Source organism: Pan paniscus, chromosome 1, assembly GCF_029289425.2.
Source record: "Pan paniscus chromosome 1, NHGRI_mPanPan1-v2.0_pri, whole genome shotgun sequence".
In the NCBI taxonomy this organism is placed as follows: Eukaryota; Metazoa; Chordata; class Mammalia; order Primates; family Hominidae; genus Pan; species Pan paniscus.
Window position 1 is genome coordinate 78006373 of NC_073249.2, and position 19379 is coordinate 78025751.

The 19379-nt window shown below is 39.7% G+C and overlaps 1 protein-coding gene across 5 annotated transcripts in view; it reads left to right on the forward strand.

Annotated features, from left to right (window-relative positions):
* The first annotated feature begins 6907 nt into the window (after window positions 1-6907).
* Window positions 6908-19379, forward strand: part of VAMP4 (vesicle associated membrane protein 4) — a 45228-nt gene continuing 32756 nt past the window's right edge. For 3 of the 5 annotated variants that reach the window (XR_612892.4, XM_003824657.5, XM_063603939.1), the window contains exons 1-2: window positions 6908-10437; window positions 13892-14006. Coding sequence is in view for 3 of the 5 variants with exons in the window: in XM_003824657.5 (XP_003824705.1) it covers window positions 13941-14006 (66 nt within the window). In the remaining 2 variants the exon portion in view is untranslated. Of the gene's footprint in view, window positions 10631-13891; window positions 14007-19379 lie in introns of all 5 variants that reach the window. The other 2 variants (XM_063603923.1, XR_008625177.2) reach the window with 2 other exon arrangements.

Here is a 19379-nt window from a genome sequence, read left to right on the forward strand (position 1 = left end):
TATAAGCAGAAACAAAAACTGGAAATCTGTAGCTGAGTAGGTGTGCTGTATTGCCTGTGCTGGGCTCCTTAGAACAGTACAGGGGAACAAATCAATTTACATGCAGAAAAGACAGGATGAAGTAATTTTGGTACTGTGTTATTGCCCAGCACTTCCTATCAAGCATGGAGAAGTCTTTTAAGAAGGCTGCCTGCATTCTCTGTGGCCACCTGAAGCTGCTGCCCATGTTTCTCAGGGGGAGGCCAGGGATGATCAGCCCTGATTTGTACAGCCTTCCCAATTGGCCAAGAGAGAAACTGCTATTCTCCCCTTCACATGGAATCCCCTCTGCTTCACAGTTCCTACATTGAGTGGGATAGACTGGGCACCTAGGCCTAAAGGTTACCATCCTCATAACTCTCAACCACATTGTTTGGGTTTCATTGGTACAGATATCTCCAAATGGGTCACTCTTCCATTACGCAGAGTCAATGGCTAGTTACTTTGGGCCTCCATTTTTAGCTATTTTTCTGCGTGTCATCTACTGGAAAAGAGTCAATGAGCAGGAGCCTCTGGGGAATCACTGGATTGTTTTCAGTCCCATTCAGATGATCAGGGAATTCCTTGGTGGCTGGTGACTGTTCTGAGATGGAGTGTGCTGCCTGTACTTCATCATTATGGTCCTTTTTGTATTCATCCTATTCTGAGAACTTCCCTGTTCACCAAACCCTTTCTTGCTATACATGTGAGCCATGACTCATAAGTAAATGTTAAAGCATGTTCATTTCTAAGAGAAAAGGAAAGAAGGCTGCGTGCAGTGGCTCACTTCTGTAATGCCACTACTTTGGGAGGCCGAGGCGGGTGGATCACAAGGTCAAGAGATCGAGACCATCCTAGCTAACATGGTGAAACCCCATCTCTACTAAAAATACATGGTGGCACGCACCTGTAGTCCCAGCTACTCGGGAGGCTGAGGCAGGAGAATCACTTGAACCTGGGAGGCAGAGGTTGCAGTGAGCCAAGATTGCACCACTGCACTCCAGCCTGGTGACAGGGTGAGACTCGGTCTCAAAAACAAAAAAAAGGAAATACTATTCGGCCATTAAAAATTATGAAATCGACTGGGTGTGGTGGCTCATGCCTGTAATCCCAGCACTTTGGGAGGCCAAGGTGGGCGGATCACATGAGGTCAGGAGTTTGAGACCAGCCCGTCCAACATGGTAAAACCCCATCTCTACTAAATACACAAAATTAGCCGGTTGTGGTGGCAGGTGTCTGTAGTCCCAGCACTTTGGGAGGCAGAGGCAGGCAGACCATCTGAGGTCAGGAGTTTGAGACCAGCCTGTCCAACATGATGAAATACAAAATTTTGAAATACAAAGTTAGTCAGGTGTGGTGATTGATGCCTGTAGCCCCAGCTACTTGGGAGGCTGAGGCAGAAGAATTGCTTGAAATCAGGGGGTGGGGCCAGTGGGGGGAGGATGCAGTGAGCCGAGATCACACCATGGCACTCTAGCCTGGGCAACAGACTGAAACTCTGTCTCAAAAAAAAAAAAAAAAAAATCCTGTCATTTGCCATTTGTAACAACATGGATAAACCTGGAGGTCAGGTTTCTGGGAAGAGAAACAGGTCAGGGCTGGGTTAGCAATGTCTGCATTCCTCTATTGGACAGCCCATCTCCTACAACTATGGTTCTTGCCTTTTTCTATTGACCTTTCTTGTAACTGTTTATGCCTATGAATAGTCGTGGCTTCCTCCTATTGCTATTCCTGAGGTATAGCAGCATCCCTATTTGTTTCCATTTGTGATCTTAATTTATTGTTAAACAACAATTTAATATTACAGATCACCTTAGACAATTTTATTTGCTAAGGTATTCATGTACCTGTGTATATGTATAAATTATATATATACTCCATTGTTCATTTGACTCTGTAATTTACTTCAGTTTTCAATACAGCCATGTGTCACTTGACAACAGGCATATGTCTTGTGAAATGGGTTGTTAGGCGATTTAGTCCTCATGTAAACATCAGAGTGTACGCGCGCAAGCCTAGATGGTATAGCCTACTACACATCTAGGCTATATGGTATAGCCTATTGCTCCTAGGCTACAAGCCTGTCTAGCATGTTACTGTATTGAATACTGTAGGCAATTGTAAATAACAAGTATTTGTTTAGATACACATAGAAAAGGCACAATAAAAATATGGTATAAAAGGTTTAAAGATGATACACTTGTATATGGAACTTCATGAATGAAGTTTGCAGGACTGGAAGTTGCTCTGGCAAGTCAGTGAGTGAGTGGTGAGTGAACCTGAAGACCTAGGACATTACTGTACACCACTGTATACTTGATAAACACTGTATACTTAGGCTACACTAAATATATTTTTTAAAACTTTTTCTCCAATAAATTAACCTTAGCTTACTATAATTTTTTACTCTATAAACTTTTAAACTTTTTGACTCACAATAACACTTAGCTTAAAACACAAATACATTGTATAGCTGTACAAAAATATTTTCTATTTTCACTCTATAAGCTTTTACTTTTTTTTTTTTTTTTTTTTTTTTTTTGAGGCAGTCTTGCTCTGCCACCAGGCTGGAGGGCAGCAGCACAATCAGGGCCCACTGCAGACTCGACCTCCCAGGATCAAGCGATCCTCCTACCTCAGCCTCCTGAGTAGCTGGAACTACAGGTGTGTGCCACCATGCCTGGCTACTTTTTAAATTTTTTGCAGAGATGGGGTCTCACTGTGTTCCCCAGGCTAGTCTCAAACTCCTGGGCTCAAGCAATCCACCTGCCTCGGCCTCCCAAAGTGCTGTGATTACAGGCATGAGCCACCACACCTGGACCATTTTTTACTATTTTTAAAATTTTTTATTGTATATATTTTTACTTTCTAAACTTTTTTGTTAAAAACTAATGCACAGTCACACCCATTAGTCTAGGTCTACACAGGGTCAGGATCACCAATATTGCTGTTTTCCTCCACATCTTGTCCCACTGGAAGGTCTTCAGGAACAATAACACACACTATTTTAACACACACTAATTTAACAACGTTTTCTTCTGGAATACTTCCCAAAGGACCTGCCTGAGGCTGTTTGACAGTAAACTTTTTGTATAAGTAGAAGGAATATACTCTAAAATAATGATATATAGTATAATAAATAAACTGGTAAGAGTCATTTATGATCAAGTATCACAGACTGTACATAATTGTATATGCTACACTTTTGTAAGATTGGCAGTGCAGGTTTGTTCACACCAACATCACCACAAACTCATGAGTAATCCATTGCACAACAGCAACAACATCGTTAGGTGGAATTTTTCAGATCAATTATAATGTTATATATATGCAGTCCTTCATTGACTGAAACGTCCTTCTGTGGCACATGGCTGTAGTTGCCTAGTCTTGTTTTTCTGTGCAAGATTGTAAGTTTTTAAGAGGACAGTAACACTGTTTGCCATTTTTGTATCCCCAGACTTTAACAGAATACCTGTCACACATATCTGATGGACAAATTGATTCACTTTGATATAGCACCCAAGATTAACAAACTATAGATCATTTCTATAGTTTGTTATAGAACTATAACATAGTTCTATGTTATAGTTTGTTATAGAACTATAACATAGTTCTATGTTATAGTTTGTTATAGAACTATAACATAGTTCTATGTTATAGTTTGTTATAGAACTATAACATAGTTCTATGTTATAGTTTGTTATAGAACTATAACATAGTTCTATGTTATAGTTTGTTATAGAACTATAACATAGTTCTATGTTATAGTTTGTTATAGAACTATAACATAGTTCTATGTTATAGTTTGTTGTACCCTGAAAGTACAGTCTTCACTCAAGATAAATATTACCATCTTCAGCAAGAAATTACAGTTGTATTTTACCTTAAGCAGACTAAAGCCTCTTGAATCAAGTGAGATCATAACAAGACATTATGCTTGATGGATTCTCCGTCTAAAGACGGAGTCTCCCTCTGTCGCCCAGGTGCAGTGTCATGATTTTGGCTTACTGCAACCTCTACCTCTCAGGTTGAAGCGATTCTCCTGCCTCAGCCTCCCGAGTAGCTGGGACTACAGGTGTGTGCCAACACGCCGGGCTAATTTTTTCATATTTTTAGTAGAGACGGAGTTTCACCGTGTTAGCCAGGCTGGTCTCAAACTCCTGACCTCAGGCAATCCGCCCGCCTCGGCCTCCCAAAGTGCTGGGATTACAGGCACGAGCCACCGCGCCCAGCCGCCTAATCTCTATTATAAGGGAAAAGCATGTGATTCATTTAGAGAAAATATTTATCTCAATTTAAGCTTATTGCTCTGCGATATTTTCTAGTGTTCTCAGTTGTACCATTCTCTAACCTTGGACAAATCACACGTCATCCCAGAACCTTGAGGTCTAAATGATAAAATGAGGAAAATGACACTTGATATCAGAGAGGATTTGTGCAGAAACATATGCTAATCATTAAGCATAGTTCTTAAGAAAACAGGCATGAAACCAAGAAAATAAATGGTAACCATTTTTAACTTTCAGAGAAGTAGTAAAATAAATTTGTAACACAATTAGAGCATATTATTATGCAGGTTCTTCTAATGTTGCCATCTTTGTGGGAGGTAATTTCTCCAAGATAAAATTCTTGCAACATGTCACTACATCAATAAACAAGAACACTTAGAAGAGAAACAAAGCACCTCCCTGAGTCCATCTTATAATGTCACATCTAAAGTTTCATGAGGAAGGCATCAGGGCATTTCCCATATTATTATATATATTAAAAATAATTAAACTATGGTTGAACTTATCTTTAAAAACTAAATTCCTCTTGCTTTGTTACTCATTACTCTCTATTTTCTCTGTAGACTATACTCACATTGCAAAGGACATAACTGAGACGGCTGGCAAACTTTGATATGGATGCTTTGATAGAAAATAATATTGTATCAATGTTAAATTTTCTGAATTTGACAACTGAATTACAGTTATGAAGACAATGTTCTTGTTCTTAGGAGATATCTACTGAAGTATTTAGGGGTAAAGAGGCATGATAGCTATAACTAATTTTCAAATAATGCATGCCGAGGGGAGATATAAATTTAAAGAGAAGTAATAAAGCAAACTTAGTGAAATGTTAACAAACCACGTAAACTCTCTGGCACTCTGTTTCTTCATCTACTTGGAGACAAAAAGAGGGCTGAACTATTTTGTTTTTATTCACACTGTCATGAAATCCATTTAGGAGTTGAGGTCAGCATTAGAAAAGCATTATTAATGAATCTGGATAAAGGATTTAAAAGCATTCAAAATCAAAACTAAAATAAACTAATATCATATTTATATAACACCAAGGCACTCTAAGCATGAAAAGCTTATGGTTAACTACATGATATCTGTATACTTCCTCTCCAAACTAATTGAATTACATGCTTACAAGAGTCAATTTGCATTTGTACTCCAAAGTATTTATGCCTATTATAGAATATATTTAAATATGTAAACTAATGAAATACAAATAGAAAGTTATTTTCTATAAAAACTAAATTGATAAAGATGAACAACAAACAAAAATTACTATAGAACTAGGCACAGGTAAGACAAATCTGTAAAACTTTGGAGAAAAAATTGTACAAAAATCTAGACTGACTGGGCATTCAAATTGCTTGAAAGGTGTCTTTAACTTCTTATTCCACTTTGAAGAAAATGAAACTGTAAACTGTAAACAATGCAACTTGTAACAAAGACAAAGCAGGTGTTCCAACCAGCAAATTCATGCTCAGATAAAAGGTCTTGGGCCTACTACCAAGACTGGTGAGTGAACATATACATTTGAGTCAAAATAAAATGACTAAAGTATATATTTGCCGTTTTTAAATATGTACCACTGTAACTGACTTTTTAAATTAACTGATCCAGTGGTCCCAATTTTAGGGGAAGAGAGTGCCTCTACCATTGTTTTTAATTGAAAAACTGATATACATGGTAAAGATATTCAAATAGTACAAAACACTACACACCAAGAAAGTTTCCCTTCTGTATTAGTCTTCTAGGGCTGCTGTAATGAAATACCATGGACTAGGTGGCTTAACTACAGAAATTTATTTTCTCACAGTCCTAGAGGCTAAAAGTCCAGGATCAAGGAGCCATCGGGGTTGGCTTATGGTGTGGCCTCTTTCTGGACTGCAAATGGCCATCTTCTGTGTTCTCATATGGCCTCTTCTCTGTGCCCATGCACTCAGACACTAGCCCTACAGGATTAGGGTTTTGCCTTTTTGATTTCATTTAACCATAATTATTGTCCTAAAGGCCCTATCTCCAAATCTAGTCACACTGGAAGTTAGGACTTCAACATATGAATTTTGAGGGGACATAATTCAGTCCATAACACTTTCCATGCCAGATTCACAGTCCTCCTGGTGTGTGTGTGTGTGTGTGTGTGTGTGTGTGTGTGTGTGTGATGCTCAAATGGAAGTAGAGTCTACACACTATTTTGCACCTTACTTTTCTCACCTTATAGCATCATAGAGGTATTCCATGTCAGCACATATAGATCTATCTAGTTCATTTTAATGGCTGCATACTATTCTATTGAATGGCTAGACTATGACTCATTTCAGCAGTTTCCTATTGCTGAATATTTAGAGTTTTTTTTTGCACTCTGTTACAAAAATCCTGTAACAGATATTTTTATAGAATACTTTTATATACAACCTGTATACCCATGGGATACATTTTAGAAGTAAAATTGTTAGATCAAAAAGAACTTCATATAAAATTTTGATACATATAATTACCATGAAATTTTTAAAAATGCACCAATTTTTATACTCTTACTGTTTAAGAATGCTTGTTCCTCCCACCCTGCTCCCATACCACACATACACACACCCAATATTGTAGTATCAAATTTTTTTTATTTTTGCTATTGAGCTAACACAAAAGATCAAACTGTCAAATCAGGCTCAAATCAGAGATTTTACTCAGTATCAAGCTTTACTAATAGTTTCAAGGATACCAGTAATCCTCAGGTCCTTTCTTCTTGCTTTGGATGCATCCTGGCCCAGGACAGTAGATGTGGTTTCTAAATCAAGTGTACAGTCACCCCGCTTACACAGAAGGAGCCAAATCAGTTACAAAACACTTCCATTTTATGCTACGTTACATAACTTCCGCGGTATTTTCCAGTTAATCATATCCCTGAAATCCACATTGATTCTTTTTTGTTTTGTGAGAGGGAGTCTCATTCTGTTGACCAGGATGGAGGGCGGTGGCGCGATCTCTGCTCACTGCAACCTCTGCATCTCCAGTGCAAGCGATTCTTCTGCCTCAGCCTCCTGAGTAGCTGGTGTTACAAGTGTATGCCACCACACTCAGCTAATTTTTGTAGTTTTGGTAGAGACGGGGTTTTGCCATGTTGGCCAGGCTGGTAACTCCTGACCTCAAGTGATCCGCCTGCCTCAGCCTCCCAAAGTGCTGGAATTACCACATCGATTCTTAATGTGTTTACCATAAACAATCCCAGCCCTGGGACATCTTGTTAGAGGAATTCCGTAAATATGGACTCTCTTGCTAGCAAATGCCATTAGTTTCTTTGCCAGGAGGTCTGTAATTAGTATATACTTTATATTTTATAAAAATCACATGCTTGTTTGCTTGCTTTAACCTTGCTTTCCTGAGAGTATTTCCCTACGAAGGGAGAGACTGGATTGCAGATCTTCTGCTCAACTCCTTCTTTCTCAGTCACTGATAGATGAAAAATGGTATTTCCTTGTTCACTTTTACATTTTAAGTAATGTTGAACATTTAGCAACAAAATATTGAAAGCTAGAAGGGAGATGAATCAAGACGCAATTGCCTTAGCAGACTTGAAAAGTAGGAATCCCAAGCAGGCCATGAAGCAACCTGATACACACAGTGAAACCCTGTATAAGGCTCAGGAATTGGAAACACCACGTAAAGCTGAAGAGAGCATGATGTGAGCTATAAATACAGGCAGAATGGTAGAAAGTCTGTTTAAGAATGAATCAGATGCTGAGATTCCCTTTGCTATCCCATCAAAAACCCAGAGATTTAGTCCTGAAAGACAGCAAAACGCTGATTCTCTAGCTAGGAGGACAGCAGGCCCTCTTAAGGATGAAGGTGTCATGTTGAAAAAGGGGAAGAGAAAATTAGAGGACTAACATCTGAATAACTGAAGCTCACTAAAAAGAAAATGGAGGAAATAAGTAACTTAAGTTGCTTGGAGTTCTGACTCTAAGCTCAGTGCTATTATAATCTTTTAGGCTTACTGGTATATTTGATTCATGTTAACTGTAAAATGACATTTTCTAAGTTTCACAAATATTGGGGTTAGTCAAAGGGACTTTGTTCAGGTGATTAAGGGTGGGGCTTGCATTACCCCTCTCCTAAGCGATCATTCCAAAATGACTGGCAGGACTAAAGAATTATGTTTAAAAAACAAAAAAACCCAAAGAATGGATTACCTGTAAAAGTTATGCAATGACGTGCCTGTTAGAGCTCACTGACCACACCTTAAGTTGTCTATGTATAAGAGATGAGGCTATAACTAGCTAAACTCTAATTGGCTAAGGCACCAAAGCCAGAAAATATCCCATAACATGCAAATATACAGACATAAAATCAACTGTAAGTGCTGGGCACAGCTGCTCATGCCTGTAATCCCAGCTACTTGGGAGGCAGAGGCAGGAAGATCACTTTAGCTCAGGAGTTCAGAGCTGCTGTGCGGTATGATTGTGTCACTGCACTCCAGCCTGGGGGAAGAAGTGAGACTTCATCTCAAAAAAAAAAAAAAAAAAAGATCAGCTGTAGAAGAAAAAATAATGTCAGGGTTACCTGTGGAGTCTGGGGGTAGACCCACTATCACACCTAGACAGGGATACAAACCATGAGAGGCTTCTCTTCTAAGTGGGCCGTTTCAGTCCAAGTTGCTGACTTGGACAGCAACTTGGACTGAATAAACACAGGTAACTGAGTTTAGCATTAAGCTTTCAGAACCTTCAACTGACAACTCAACGGCTGTTTCTAAATCTCAGAACATTTAAATCAGAATCTAGGTAGCACGTGGGCACCTACGTAGTTTTAAAAGCTTTCCAAGTGATTCAACTCCAAGTGAATCAGAGTGGAGCATCGTTGCCTTAGTCATGGCATCTTTCAAATTCGTTAGTACATTTTTACATAAAAATAAACATCAAACAAAAGAAGAACAACTTTTTGGTAAGAGAGTGTCTATTCTTTCCTTTCCTTTAGTGTCCGCAGATCTTTCCTCCTGCTGTTTTCTTGTCCACTCTTGTTCTTGAACACCCCCTCTTATTTTTATGTCTTTAGAAAGTGCCTGGCACAGTATTTCAGACAGTTAAAATACTGTATCAACAAAGGACCCATAGATACTGTATTAATTTTAAAAGATGTGTAGTGAATATGATTCAATGAGTAAAATAATCCAGCTGGGGCGTGGGAGGAATGGATAATAAAACAAATAAGAGAACGGAAAAACAAAATTAGGAATTGTTTCTGGTAGACAGCTACTGCGGGCGTGGAGATCTGAACATGATACCAAATTGGGCGGAGGGGGAGGGAGTGAGGGAGGAATGGGCAGAGTGGCGGAATGGCCTGGCGAGGGCGATTTCCTGAAGGCTTTCAGGTTACAACTAAGGGATACCGGGAAAAGAACACCGAGCCCTCGTCCCGTATCTATCTAAACTAGCCGTGTAACTTTAAGTCAATCTCCTCTCTGAACCAGATATTCCTCCTATCTAAAGGGAGGAGCCTGGCCTTAACATCTCTTTCCAAGTCTAGCTCTAATTCTGTAAACAGGGGATCAAACAGATCTCCTTTCTTCAGAAAAGGCCCCAGACGAACCCGAAGCAGGTCCTCGAGCTGCCAGCCACTCTCCACTTGCCACTCAACGTAGTCAGCCAGAGGGACGGATGTGCCACAAAGCACCACCTTGTTTCTAACGCCTCATCACCCCAGCCACGCACCCCGGCGCGGCGCCCAGTCCCGAGCGGTTCTCGGAAGTTTCCCCCTCCTCCCCTAATCGCCCTCCACGCACGCCGGATCACGACCGGAACGTGGACAACCAGTGGTTGTTCCTCCCCTAAAGCACAGCATAAATTTGGAGAGATGCATCTAAACTGCGTGTGGGTTCCGGCTCTTTTAGGTGAATAGGGCTCGGCGGATCGACTTCCTCGATTATCTCCGTGCCCTGGACCCGCCCCCTCCGCCTGGCGCCAGGCCGCCGAGCGCCGATCGGCTCGATGAGCGGAGGCGCTGCTGCGGCGCTGCGGCCGACGCCGGGTCCGCACGAACTGTCTCCCCCTCCCAGCTTCTTACCTCGGCTTCCTACTCCTTCCCCCGCCCGCCCAGCACCGCCAGCCCGGGAGAGCTGCCGGGAGTTCCCCGGGAGCCTCAGGTACTGGCGCTGGCCTGTTCGCAGCGGGAGGGGCTGGTGTGAGGAGGAAGGAAACGAAGAAGACGCCCCTGCCTTGCCGCCCCCCGACGTCCTAGTCGGGCTGGTCGGCGGGCCTCGGGGATCTAGGAAGGGACCCCGGAGTGGGAAAAGGTTGAGGCCGGGGGTGCCGTGAGGAAGGAAGACGAGGACAGGGGTATGCGGACGAGGAGCAGTTGAGGGAGAGAAGAATTGGAATTGAGGGGTACTCTGGGGTGATGGGAAGAGAACAGTGCCATGGATGGGGAAGGTTTGTTAAGAGTGGGATGTAGTGAGGAATTCCAGGGGGTACAATGGGGCAGGAAGGGCCAGCGTTAGGAGCAGATATATCGAGGGACGTGGCCTGGTGCGACAGATTGGGTGTGGGGGGTGAACGGAGCTGCCTGAAATTGTGTATTTAAAGGGCTCGGGGGAAAGAGCGCCAACCCTGCTGTGTTTATAATGACCGGAAGATGGGGGTGAATCGTTACACTTGACAGGTTTTGCAAATAATATCTCCGGTCTGTGTCCATCCAAGTCACTTTATTTCTGTGAAACTGCATCAAGCAAGAAGGCTGATGACAGACAAGGAAGACGAATCAGAAAGAGAATGGAGGCTGGGAAAAGGAGAGCCTTTGCCCAGATTCAAAGCTATTGACTAGATAACGTACTACTTACAAAAATGCACACATAGACATTTAAGTATATGCTGATGTATAAGAAGCATACGGTGATGTGACTTATTTGAGTGAATTGTATAGTGGTGGTCTATCCTCAATGTGGAAGTACATGATGGCTCTCTTATTTACATGTATACCTAGTCACAAACAGCTGAATTCACATGTCTTTTTTTGTAGGAGAAATCTTAGGCAGACTATATCCTAGTCTACTTTCTGAGCATGATTTATTTCTACTAGTTGTTTGATACACATATCATCAGTTACTAATAATCAGTTGCAAATAACATCAAAGTTCATCAAGGTAGCTAATTAATCTGCCTACTGCTTTGCTGATGGGCTTTCTATTTGTTGCACATGGTTTCTTGGGATTAAGAGACCTGAATATGGGGTTTGCTCATCCTTAAGATTGTAGTTTTACTGTATGTCTTATAAAGGCATTATATAAGTCTGCCCGTTGTTTGCTTTGGGATGTTGAGGCAGCCTCATTGCAGGGGTTAAAATCTAAATACAGATAATAGTTAAAAGCACAAGTTCTTCAGTAATTTGCCTTGTCATCTGTTTTTCCATGCATTCTGTTACATTTCTGCGTGAATGTAGTATTCTGACATCAAAATATGAGGAATAAAAGGGCCAGATGTATGTGACAGAAATATTGTGGAACCAAGAACTCAAGAGCTGTTACTCAGGCAGCAAGAGTTTGCTTTTTGTTACAAGTGAATAATTTCTGATTTGGAAGCATTTCTTATCAAAGAAAAGTGTGTCCCTTTGTTTTGACAAGCAGCTGACTTAAAACATTACTTTTATTTGGTTCGTGAAACCAGATCCTGGGATTATTCTTTTTTAAGTGTATATCATTAACAAACAAACTGATGTCTAACTATACCTAATTTAAAGGTCTAAGTGTTTCTTCTTGTGGAAAAGGAAGCAGGACTATTGGGTTGTTAGCAGGAAGTGAGTCTTTCTAGAACAGAATTCTGTAAACCTGATGGGCAACTAATTGAAACAAATGATTAAAACTGATAATGCACAGCCATTGATTAATTTAGGCCTGTATCTCTGCTGTTTCAATGAATGTAGTGACTAACGTTATCGTTACTAAACTTTAGTTTTCTCCTAGTTTCTTGGTGCCTACTTTAAAGAAGCATCATAAAGAGTAAAAGAAAATGCATGTGTATCACTGAGCACCGTGCCTAGCACATAGTAAAACATTCAGTATTTCTGAGCTATCCTGAATTGATGGGTATTCATCTACCATCTAGTCAAAAATACTGAAAATTCATTATTTGCATAGAAGAACTTTTTCTCAAAAAAAAATTTTAGTATGTTGCATACACAAGCATTTTCCTGGAAAGTCACAATGCATATTAGCATATAACAGGATGTGAGTCATTCTGTAGCAAAGAAAACTAGCTTTGTTTAATCCAGTTGTTTTGATAGAAAAAAATTGAGTTTCTCCTATTCTCTCTCAACACAGACCCCCAAAAGATTTCTCCTCACAAGCAAGGAGGAAATTCTGCACCAGATTCTCCAGCTGGGTGTCCTCTAATTCAATTCTGATACTGTATACCTAGAGATAGCATCAGATCCTGCAGGTTGAGGGCTTAATCCTACAAGATTCCCCCCACTTCAGGTGCCAATCACAAGTTCCAGGTTGTTTTACCTGTGTTTCCAACTGACTGGCTATAAATCAGAGTTCCCACAATCCCTTCCTTGTGTTCAATTTATTTGCTAGAGTGGCTTACAGAATTAAGAGAAACACTTTGTTTACTGGTTTATTATAAAGGATAGAGATCAACAGCCAGATGGAAGAGGTGCATAGGGCAAGGGGTACAGAGCTTCTGTGCCCTCCCCAGGTGTGCCACCGTCCAGGAACTCTCTACTTGTTCAGCTTTTGGGAAGCTCTCTGAACCCTGTCCTTTTTGGGTTTTATGGAGTCATCCTTAGTAGGCATGATTGATTACATCATTGGCTATTAGAAATCAGTTCAACCTTGAGCCCTCCTCCCCTCCCAGGAAGCTAGGGGGTGGGGCTGAAAAGTCCCAGTCTTCTAATCATGCCTAGGTTTTTCTGTGACCAGCCTCCATCTGGAATCTACCTGGGGGCTAAGCTACCAGTCATCTTATTATCATACACAAGACACATCACTGCAGCGATTCCAAGGATATGTCAGGAAATGGGGATTAAGACCAAATGAGTATATTTTGTAAATCACGATATCACACCAGTACTTACCAAACTTACCCCTTTTCATGGAGTACCAATGGGACATTATAGTTTGCAGAATATTTTTGCATGTATTATCCAATTTGACCGTCCCAACTCTGCAGAAGCCTGAAAATCAGTGTTTTACACCTGAGGAAACTGAATCATTGCTTAAGCAACCAACTAAAAGTGAGAGAAATAGGCATGTTCTCCTGTCTTCTGACTCCAACTTTAAATTGTAAAGCATTTAATGTCTCAGTGAGACGTCCTCCCTCTACTCTCTGCTCTTTCATTTTATAAAAATCTTAAATCACTCATATCCTACACATGTTCTCTTAGGGCAATTACATCCATTTTCTCATAATTTTAACTATTTCTTAGGTGTTGAGGTCTAGCATGGAGGCCCCAGTCACTGGAGTGGAACAAGTGAGAGGGCAGGAATTGAAGTCAGAAAAATGAGGGAGTCCCTGTCATACAGGGTTTCATGTACACTGTTTTAAGTACATTAGCTTATGCCGCAAAGTCTCAAATCTGATGAAATTTATTTTCTCTTTAAGGTGGTGACTATCCTGTTGAGAAGCAAAAGATACTTCGCAAGTAAAAAATATGCCTCCCAAGTTTAAGCGCCACCTCAATGATGATGATGTCACAGGTTCTGTGAAAAGTGAAAGGGTAAGTTCGGAATCTTAAGCTTTAAAAACAAAAGATTCAAAATATGTTTTCATTCCCTTTGTAAATAATAGAAAAAAAACCATCCGGGCGTGGTTGCTCATGCCTGCAGTCGCGGCACTTGGGACGCTGAAGCAGAATAGCTTGAGCCCAGAAGTTCAAGACTGTCTTGGACAACCCAGGGAGACCCTGTCTCTATAAATAATTTTTAAAAAATTAGTGGGGCATGGTAGCACATGCCTATGGTTCCAGCTATTCAAGAGGCTAAGGCAGGAGGATCACCTGAGCCTGGGAGATGAAGGCTGTGGTGAACTGTGATCTGCACTCCAGCCTGAGCAACAGAGCAAGACCCTGTCTCAAAAATTAATTAACTAATAATAATAACAGAAAAATCAAAAGCTTATGACTGTATTCTAATCCTAATTGTTTTCTTCGTAGCAAATGTATTTAAAAACATGTTACTTAGATTGGTGACAACTGAATTCTACTTCCATTATTGATCAAATCATTATTCTCATAGCTTCTTTCTAGTTTTTGAAAGGGAGTTTTATACAAATACACAATATCTTATTCAGAACTTTGAATGTATTTGGAATTTTTCAGATTTTAGAAAGTTAAGAACATATTATGTAACAGCATTTTTGGGGCCTGGACCAGTGCCTCCAAAAATATTAATATTTCTCAGTGAAGTCTATATTTAGTTATATCTAACTAACTATGTAAATAAAGTGTGTAAATAAACTAGCTAACATCAGTTCAGGTCAAATTTTCCTCCAAAACTTTTTGATTTTCAGAAGCTTTTAGATTTTGGAATTGCAAATAAAGGTCTCCAGACCTGTAATTATCTTATGTTCCAGAGTATCTTTTATATAATGCTTCAATTTCTAGTTTATTCCAGAACATTCTATGCAAATATATATAAATCTAGAAATTATGCCGCATTTAAAAGACAACATTTTATATGAATGTTGCAGGCAGATTACTTTTAGCATAAGTACTCAATACATATTTATTGGGGGAAATAATTCACGTTCTTATTTTTTTAATGCACCATTCTGAAGCCCTCCTTCCTTTCCTTCTTGTCTTGATTCATTCAACAAATATGTATTGACCACCTCCTATGTGCTAGGCACTGGGCTAAAAATGGGAAGACATAGTCTGTGCCCTTGCAAAGCTTTTAGTCTGCTTTGTTTTACATGCTCTTTTTGGACAACCTCAGAACTTCATATTATCCACTCTGTCCACCATCTTATGACTTTTAGTCATAAGTTTCTTTTAGTACAACACAGGAAACATTTTCTTCCCCTTATTCTAACCCTTTGTACAGCTTTTGCGGTTTTGTGTGTTTCTGATGGTTTGTTTTTATTTTTTGAGACCAGGGTCTCGCTCTGTCATTGAGGCTGAAGTGCAGTGGTGCAATCACAGCTCACTGCAGCCTCCACCTTTTGGGCCCAAGCTATCCTCCCACCCCAGCCTCCTGAGTAGCAAAGACTACAGGTGCATGATATCATGCCCAGCCAGTTTTTGTTTTTCTCGTAAAGATGGGGTTTTGCCGTGTTGCCCAGGCTGGTCTCAAATTCCTGAGCTCAAGTAATCCGCCTGCCTTGGCCTCCCAAAGTGCTGGGATTACAGACATTTGACACTGCACTCGGCCTGTTTTGTTTTGTTTTGTTTTGTTTTTTAATGGGGAAATAGAATCCACCAATAGATTAATTGCTAGCAAGCTTTTACTAATAAACTTCAAGGAGTCACCAATGATTTCCATGTTGCCAAATCCAGTTACTCCTTCTTTGCCATAATTTCAACTGCTTACTAGCATTTGGTGCAGTTTCAACCATTTTGGTCACCTATCTTTTCCTCCATGCCATGGTGAAACTCTTAGTGTCTGCTTGAGCTAGTTCCCCATGCAAGGAATTGAGAAATGCCTTGAGGAAATATACCAAGTCTGGGTGAACCCGGAAGGCTCTGGCCGAGAGAAGGCAGAGGATGATCAGGGATTGAGAAATCACTCAGGGATAATCCAGGGTCTCTTTCTTTAATGTAATATCTTCCAAGATAAACCTCCAAGAAAAAGTGATTCAGAAAATTTGATATACCTGTGCTGGAATTCCATACACTGAAGATTTACTATCAAAAGCATGTCTTGGCCAGGCGTGGTGGCTCGCGCCTGTAATCCCAGCACTTTGGGAGGCCGAGGCGGGCAGATCACTTGAGGTCAGGAATTCAAGACCAGTCTGGCCAACATAGTGAAACCCCATCTCTAGCAGAAGTACAAAAATTAGCCAGGTGCAGTGGTGCACACCTGTAATCCCAGCTACCTGGGAGGCTGAGGCAGGAGAATTGCTTGAATCTGGGAGGCAGAGGTTGCAGTGAGCCGAGATTGTGCCATTGCACTCCAGCTTGGGTGACAGAGTGAAATTCCATCTCAGAAAGAAAAAAAAAAGCATGTCTTTACAAAGCAGAAGGTTTGGCGAAATACTAAACCCGTTCAGAGAATAAATGTCAGTTTGTTAAAGTAAATGATACCAATTGTGAACCTATAAAGGAACCCAGTGTAAAACAACACAGACTTGATATGCATCCAGTAAAAGCTGACTGAAAGCTCCTGATGAATATTCAGTGATCAGCGTGCACAAAGCATGCTGAAATATTTTTTAAATCATCGGTTAGAAGAATCTGAGCCTCTTTCCTATTGCCCCAAGGAAATCTTTAGTCACTTACCCAGAGATGCTTGCAAAGCATTAATATCCTGGAAGATGATCAATAAATGCTGACAGTTGATTGACTGATATCTGAGATATGTCAGGTAAATACCTCAGTCCTGGACAGAGAGCCCCTAAGTCACATCTGCCTTTGTGTAAGATGAAGACTGAAGTATGGAAATGTATGTAGTAAAATCACCTCTCGGAACTTGTTTGTAATTCATACAATCTATGTCAATTTTGAAAAATATATGTAAAGCAGAGAAGGTTGTAGCCAAATTCAATGTATAGTATGCAAGAGTATATTATTTAATAATTTTTAATTGATGCAAATCCCATTAATTTTATAGTTTTATTTTTACATGATTTTAAACTGAAACTATTTATATTTCCTAAGTTCCCCTGTGTTTCTTTCTCACAATCACTGCTGAACGTAAATTTGTTGTTCACTTAATGGAATCACTGTTAAGGACACAGTCACTTGAATATGATTGCTTTTTAAAAATCAAGTCCAGGCGTGATATACTAGGATCACAGTTTCATGGCATGTTGGTCATAATCCTGAGAAAATAGTAACAAAGTTATTATTTGTAGATATTAAATACCAGTTTAATAATATGTGTGGAAATCAGATTAAATAGTACATAAAGCCCACCCTAATAACAAGGGCAGGAAAAATTACTTCAAGAAAAACAATAGTAAACCTTAAATTAAAAAATAATACAAATAAATAAGCTTTGTGAATACATTTTTAAATTTAAAATGTATTTTCTCAATAAATTCCACTGCTGAGACTATAATTGTATCACTTTCTCCTTATATTCTTCATTGATTATTAGTATATTAGACACCAGAACTGAATAAAATTGACTGTTTCAAGAGAACTCCTTTTTGATGTTTATTATATTATGAAGTTTGATAACTGATTGGTTAGAATAACATATAAATTACTTTTAAAATCTTTTAAAAGTTTTGTTCCTCTTTCCTATTATACTTTTTTGGTAATAGCTTTATTGAGATAAAAGTCACGTACCATACAATTCACCCACTTAAAGTGTACAATTCAGTGAGTTTTATTATATTCACAGAGTTGTGCAACAATCACCACAATCAATTTTAGGATATTTTCATTAGCCCAAAAAGAAATGCTGTGCCCTTTTGCAGTCATCTCCCATTTTCTTTATCCCCTCAGCCTCTAAGCAACTGCACTCCTATAAATTTGTCTATTCTGGACGTTTTCTATAAATGGAATCATATAACATATAGCCTTTTGTGACTGGCTTCTTTGACTTAGCATAATGTTTTTAAGATTCATCAACGTTATAGTGCATATCAGTGCTTCATTTTTTTTTTTTTTTTTTTTTTTGAGACGGAGTCTCCCTCTGTTGCCCAGGCTGGAGTCCAATGGTGCGATCTCGGCTCACTGCAACCTCCACCTCCTGGGTTCAAGTGATTTTCGTGCCTCAGCCTCCCAAGTAGCTGGGATTACAGGCGTACACCACCACGCCCAGCTAATTTTTGTATTTTTAGTAGAGATGGGGTTCCACCATGTTGGCCAGGCTAGTCTCGAACTCCTGACCTCAGGTGATTCACCCACCTCGGCCTCCCAAAGTGCTGGGAGATCTTCATTCCTTTTTATTGCTAAATAATATTCCCTTATATTGATATAACACATTTGGTTTGCCCATTTATCAGTTCATAGATATTTGGGTTTTTTTCTACTTTTGGCTATTTTAAATACTACTGCTATGAGCATTAGCATACCAGTTTTTGTTTGAGCATGTTTTTATTTCTCTTTGGTGTGTACCTAAAGGTAGAATTGCTGAGTATTGTAGTAACTCTCTGTTCAGCCTTCTGAAGAACTGCCCAGCTGTTTTCCAAAGTGGTTGTACAATTTTTACATTCTCACCAGCAATGTATGATGATTCCAGTTTCTCCACATCCTCACCAACACTTATTATTATCTGCCTAGTGGGTATGAAATATTATCTCATTGTGTCCTATTATTCTTTTTTGACACTGTATCCCTAGCACTTGTGTTTATTCAATTAATGTATGAAAAAGCATTGGTTTTCATGTGTGTTTCTCAGTGTACAATTATAGTAAACATATCTTTAGTATCATTATCCTCTAAACCAAATAAATTATTACTATTACTATTATCATTATTATTTTGAGACAGGGTCTGGCTTTGTCACCCAGGCTGGAATGCAGTGGCACGATCATGGTTCTGCAGCCTCCTCCTGGGCTCAAGCAATCCCCCCAAGTAGCCTTCAGAGTAGCTGGTATTACAGGCATACACCACCACGCCTAATTTTTTTTTTTTTTTTTTTTTTTTTTTTTTGTAGAGATGGGGTTTCACCGTATTGCCCAGGCTGGTTTCGAACTCCGGGGCTCAAGTGATCCTCCCTCCTCATCTTCCCAAAGTGCCAGGGTTACAGGCGTGAGCCACCATGCCCGGCCGTAAACCAAATACATTATATTATAAATGTAATGCTTGTCTGTTACTTGTTAGCTAGAATATTACTCAAGAAATATTTATTTAAAAAATGACCTAATGCATTTCCTTGAATATTAATTGGTTTTGAACATTTCATGTGGTCATTGGCCATTTCTTCTATTGGGAATTATCTATTTCTATTCTTTGTTTTTCTATAATGTCTCTTTTTCTTAC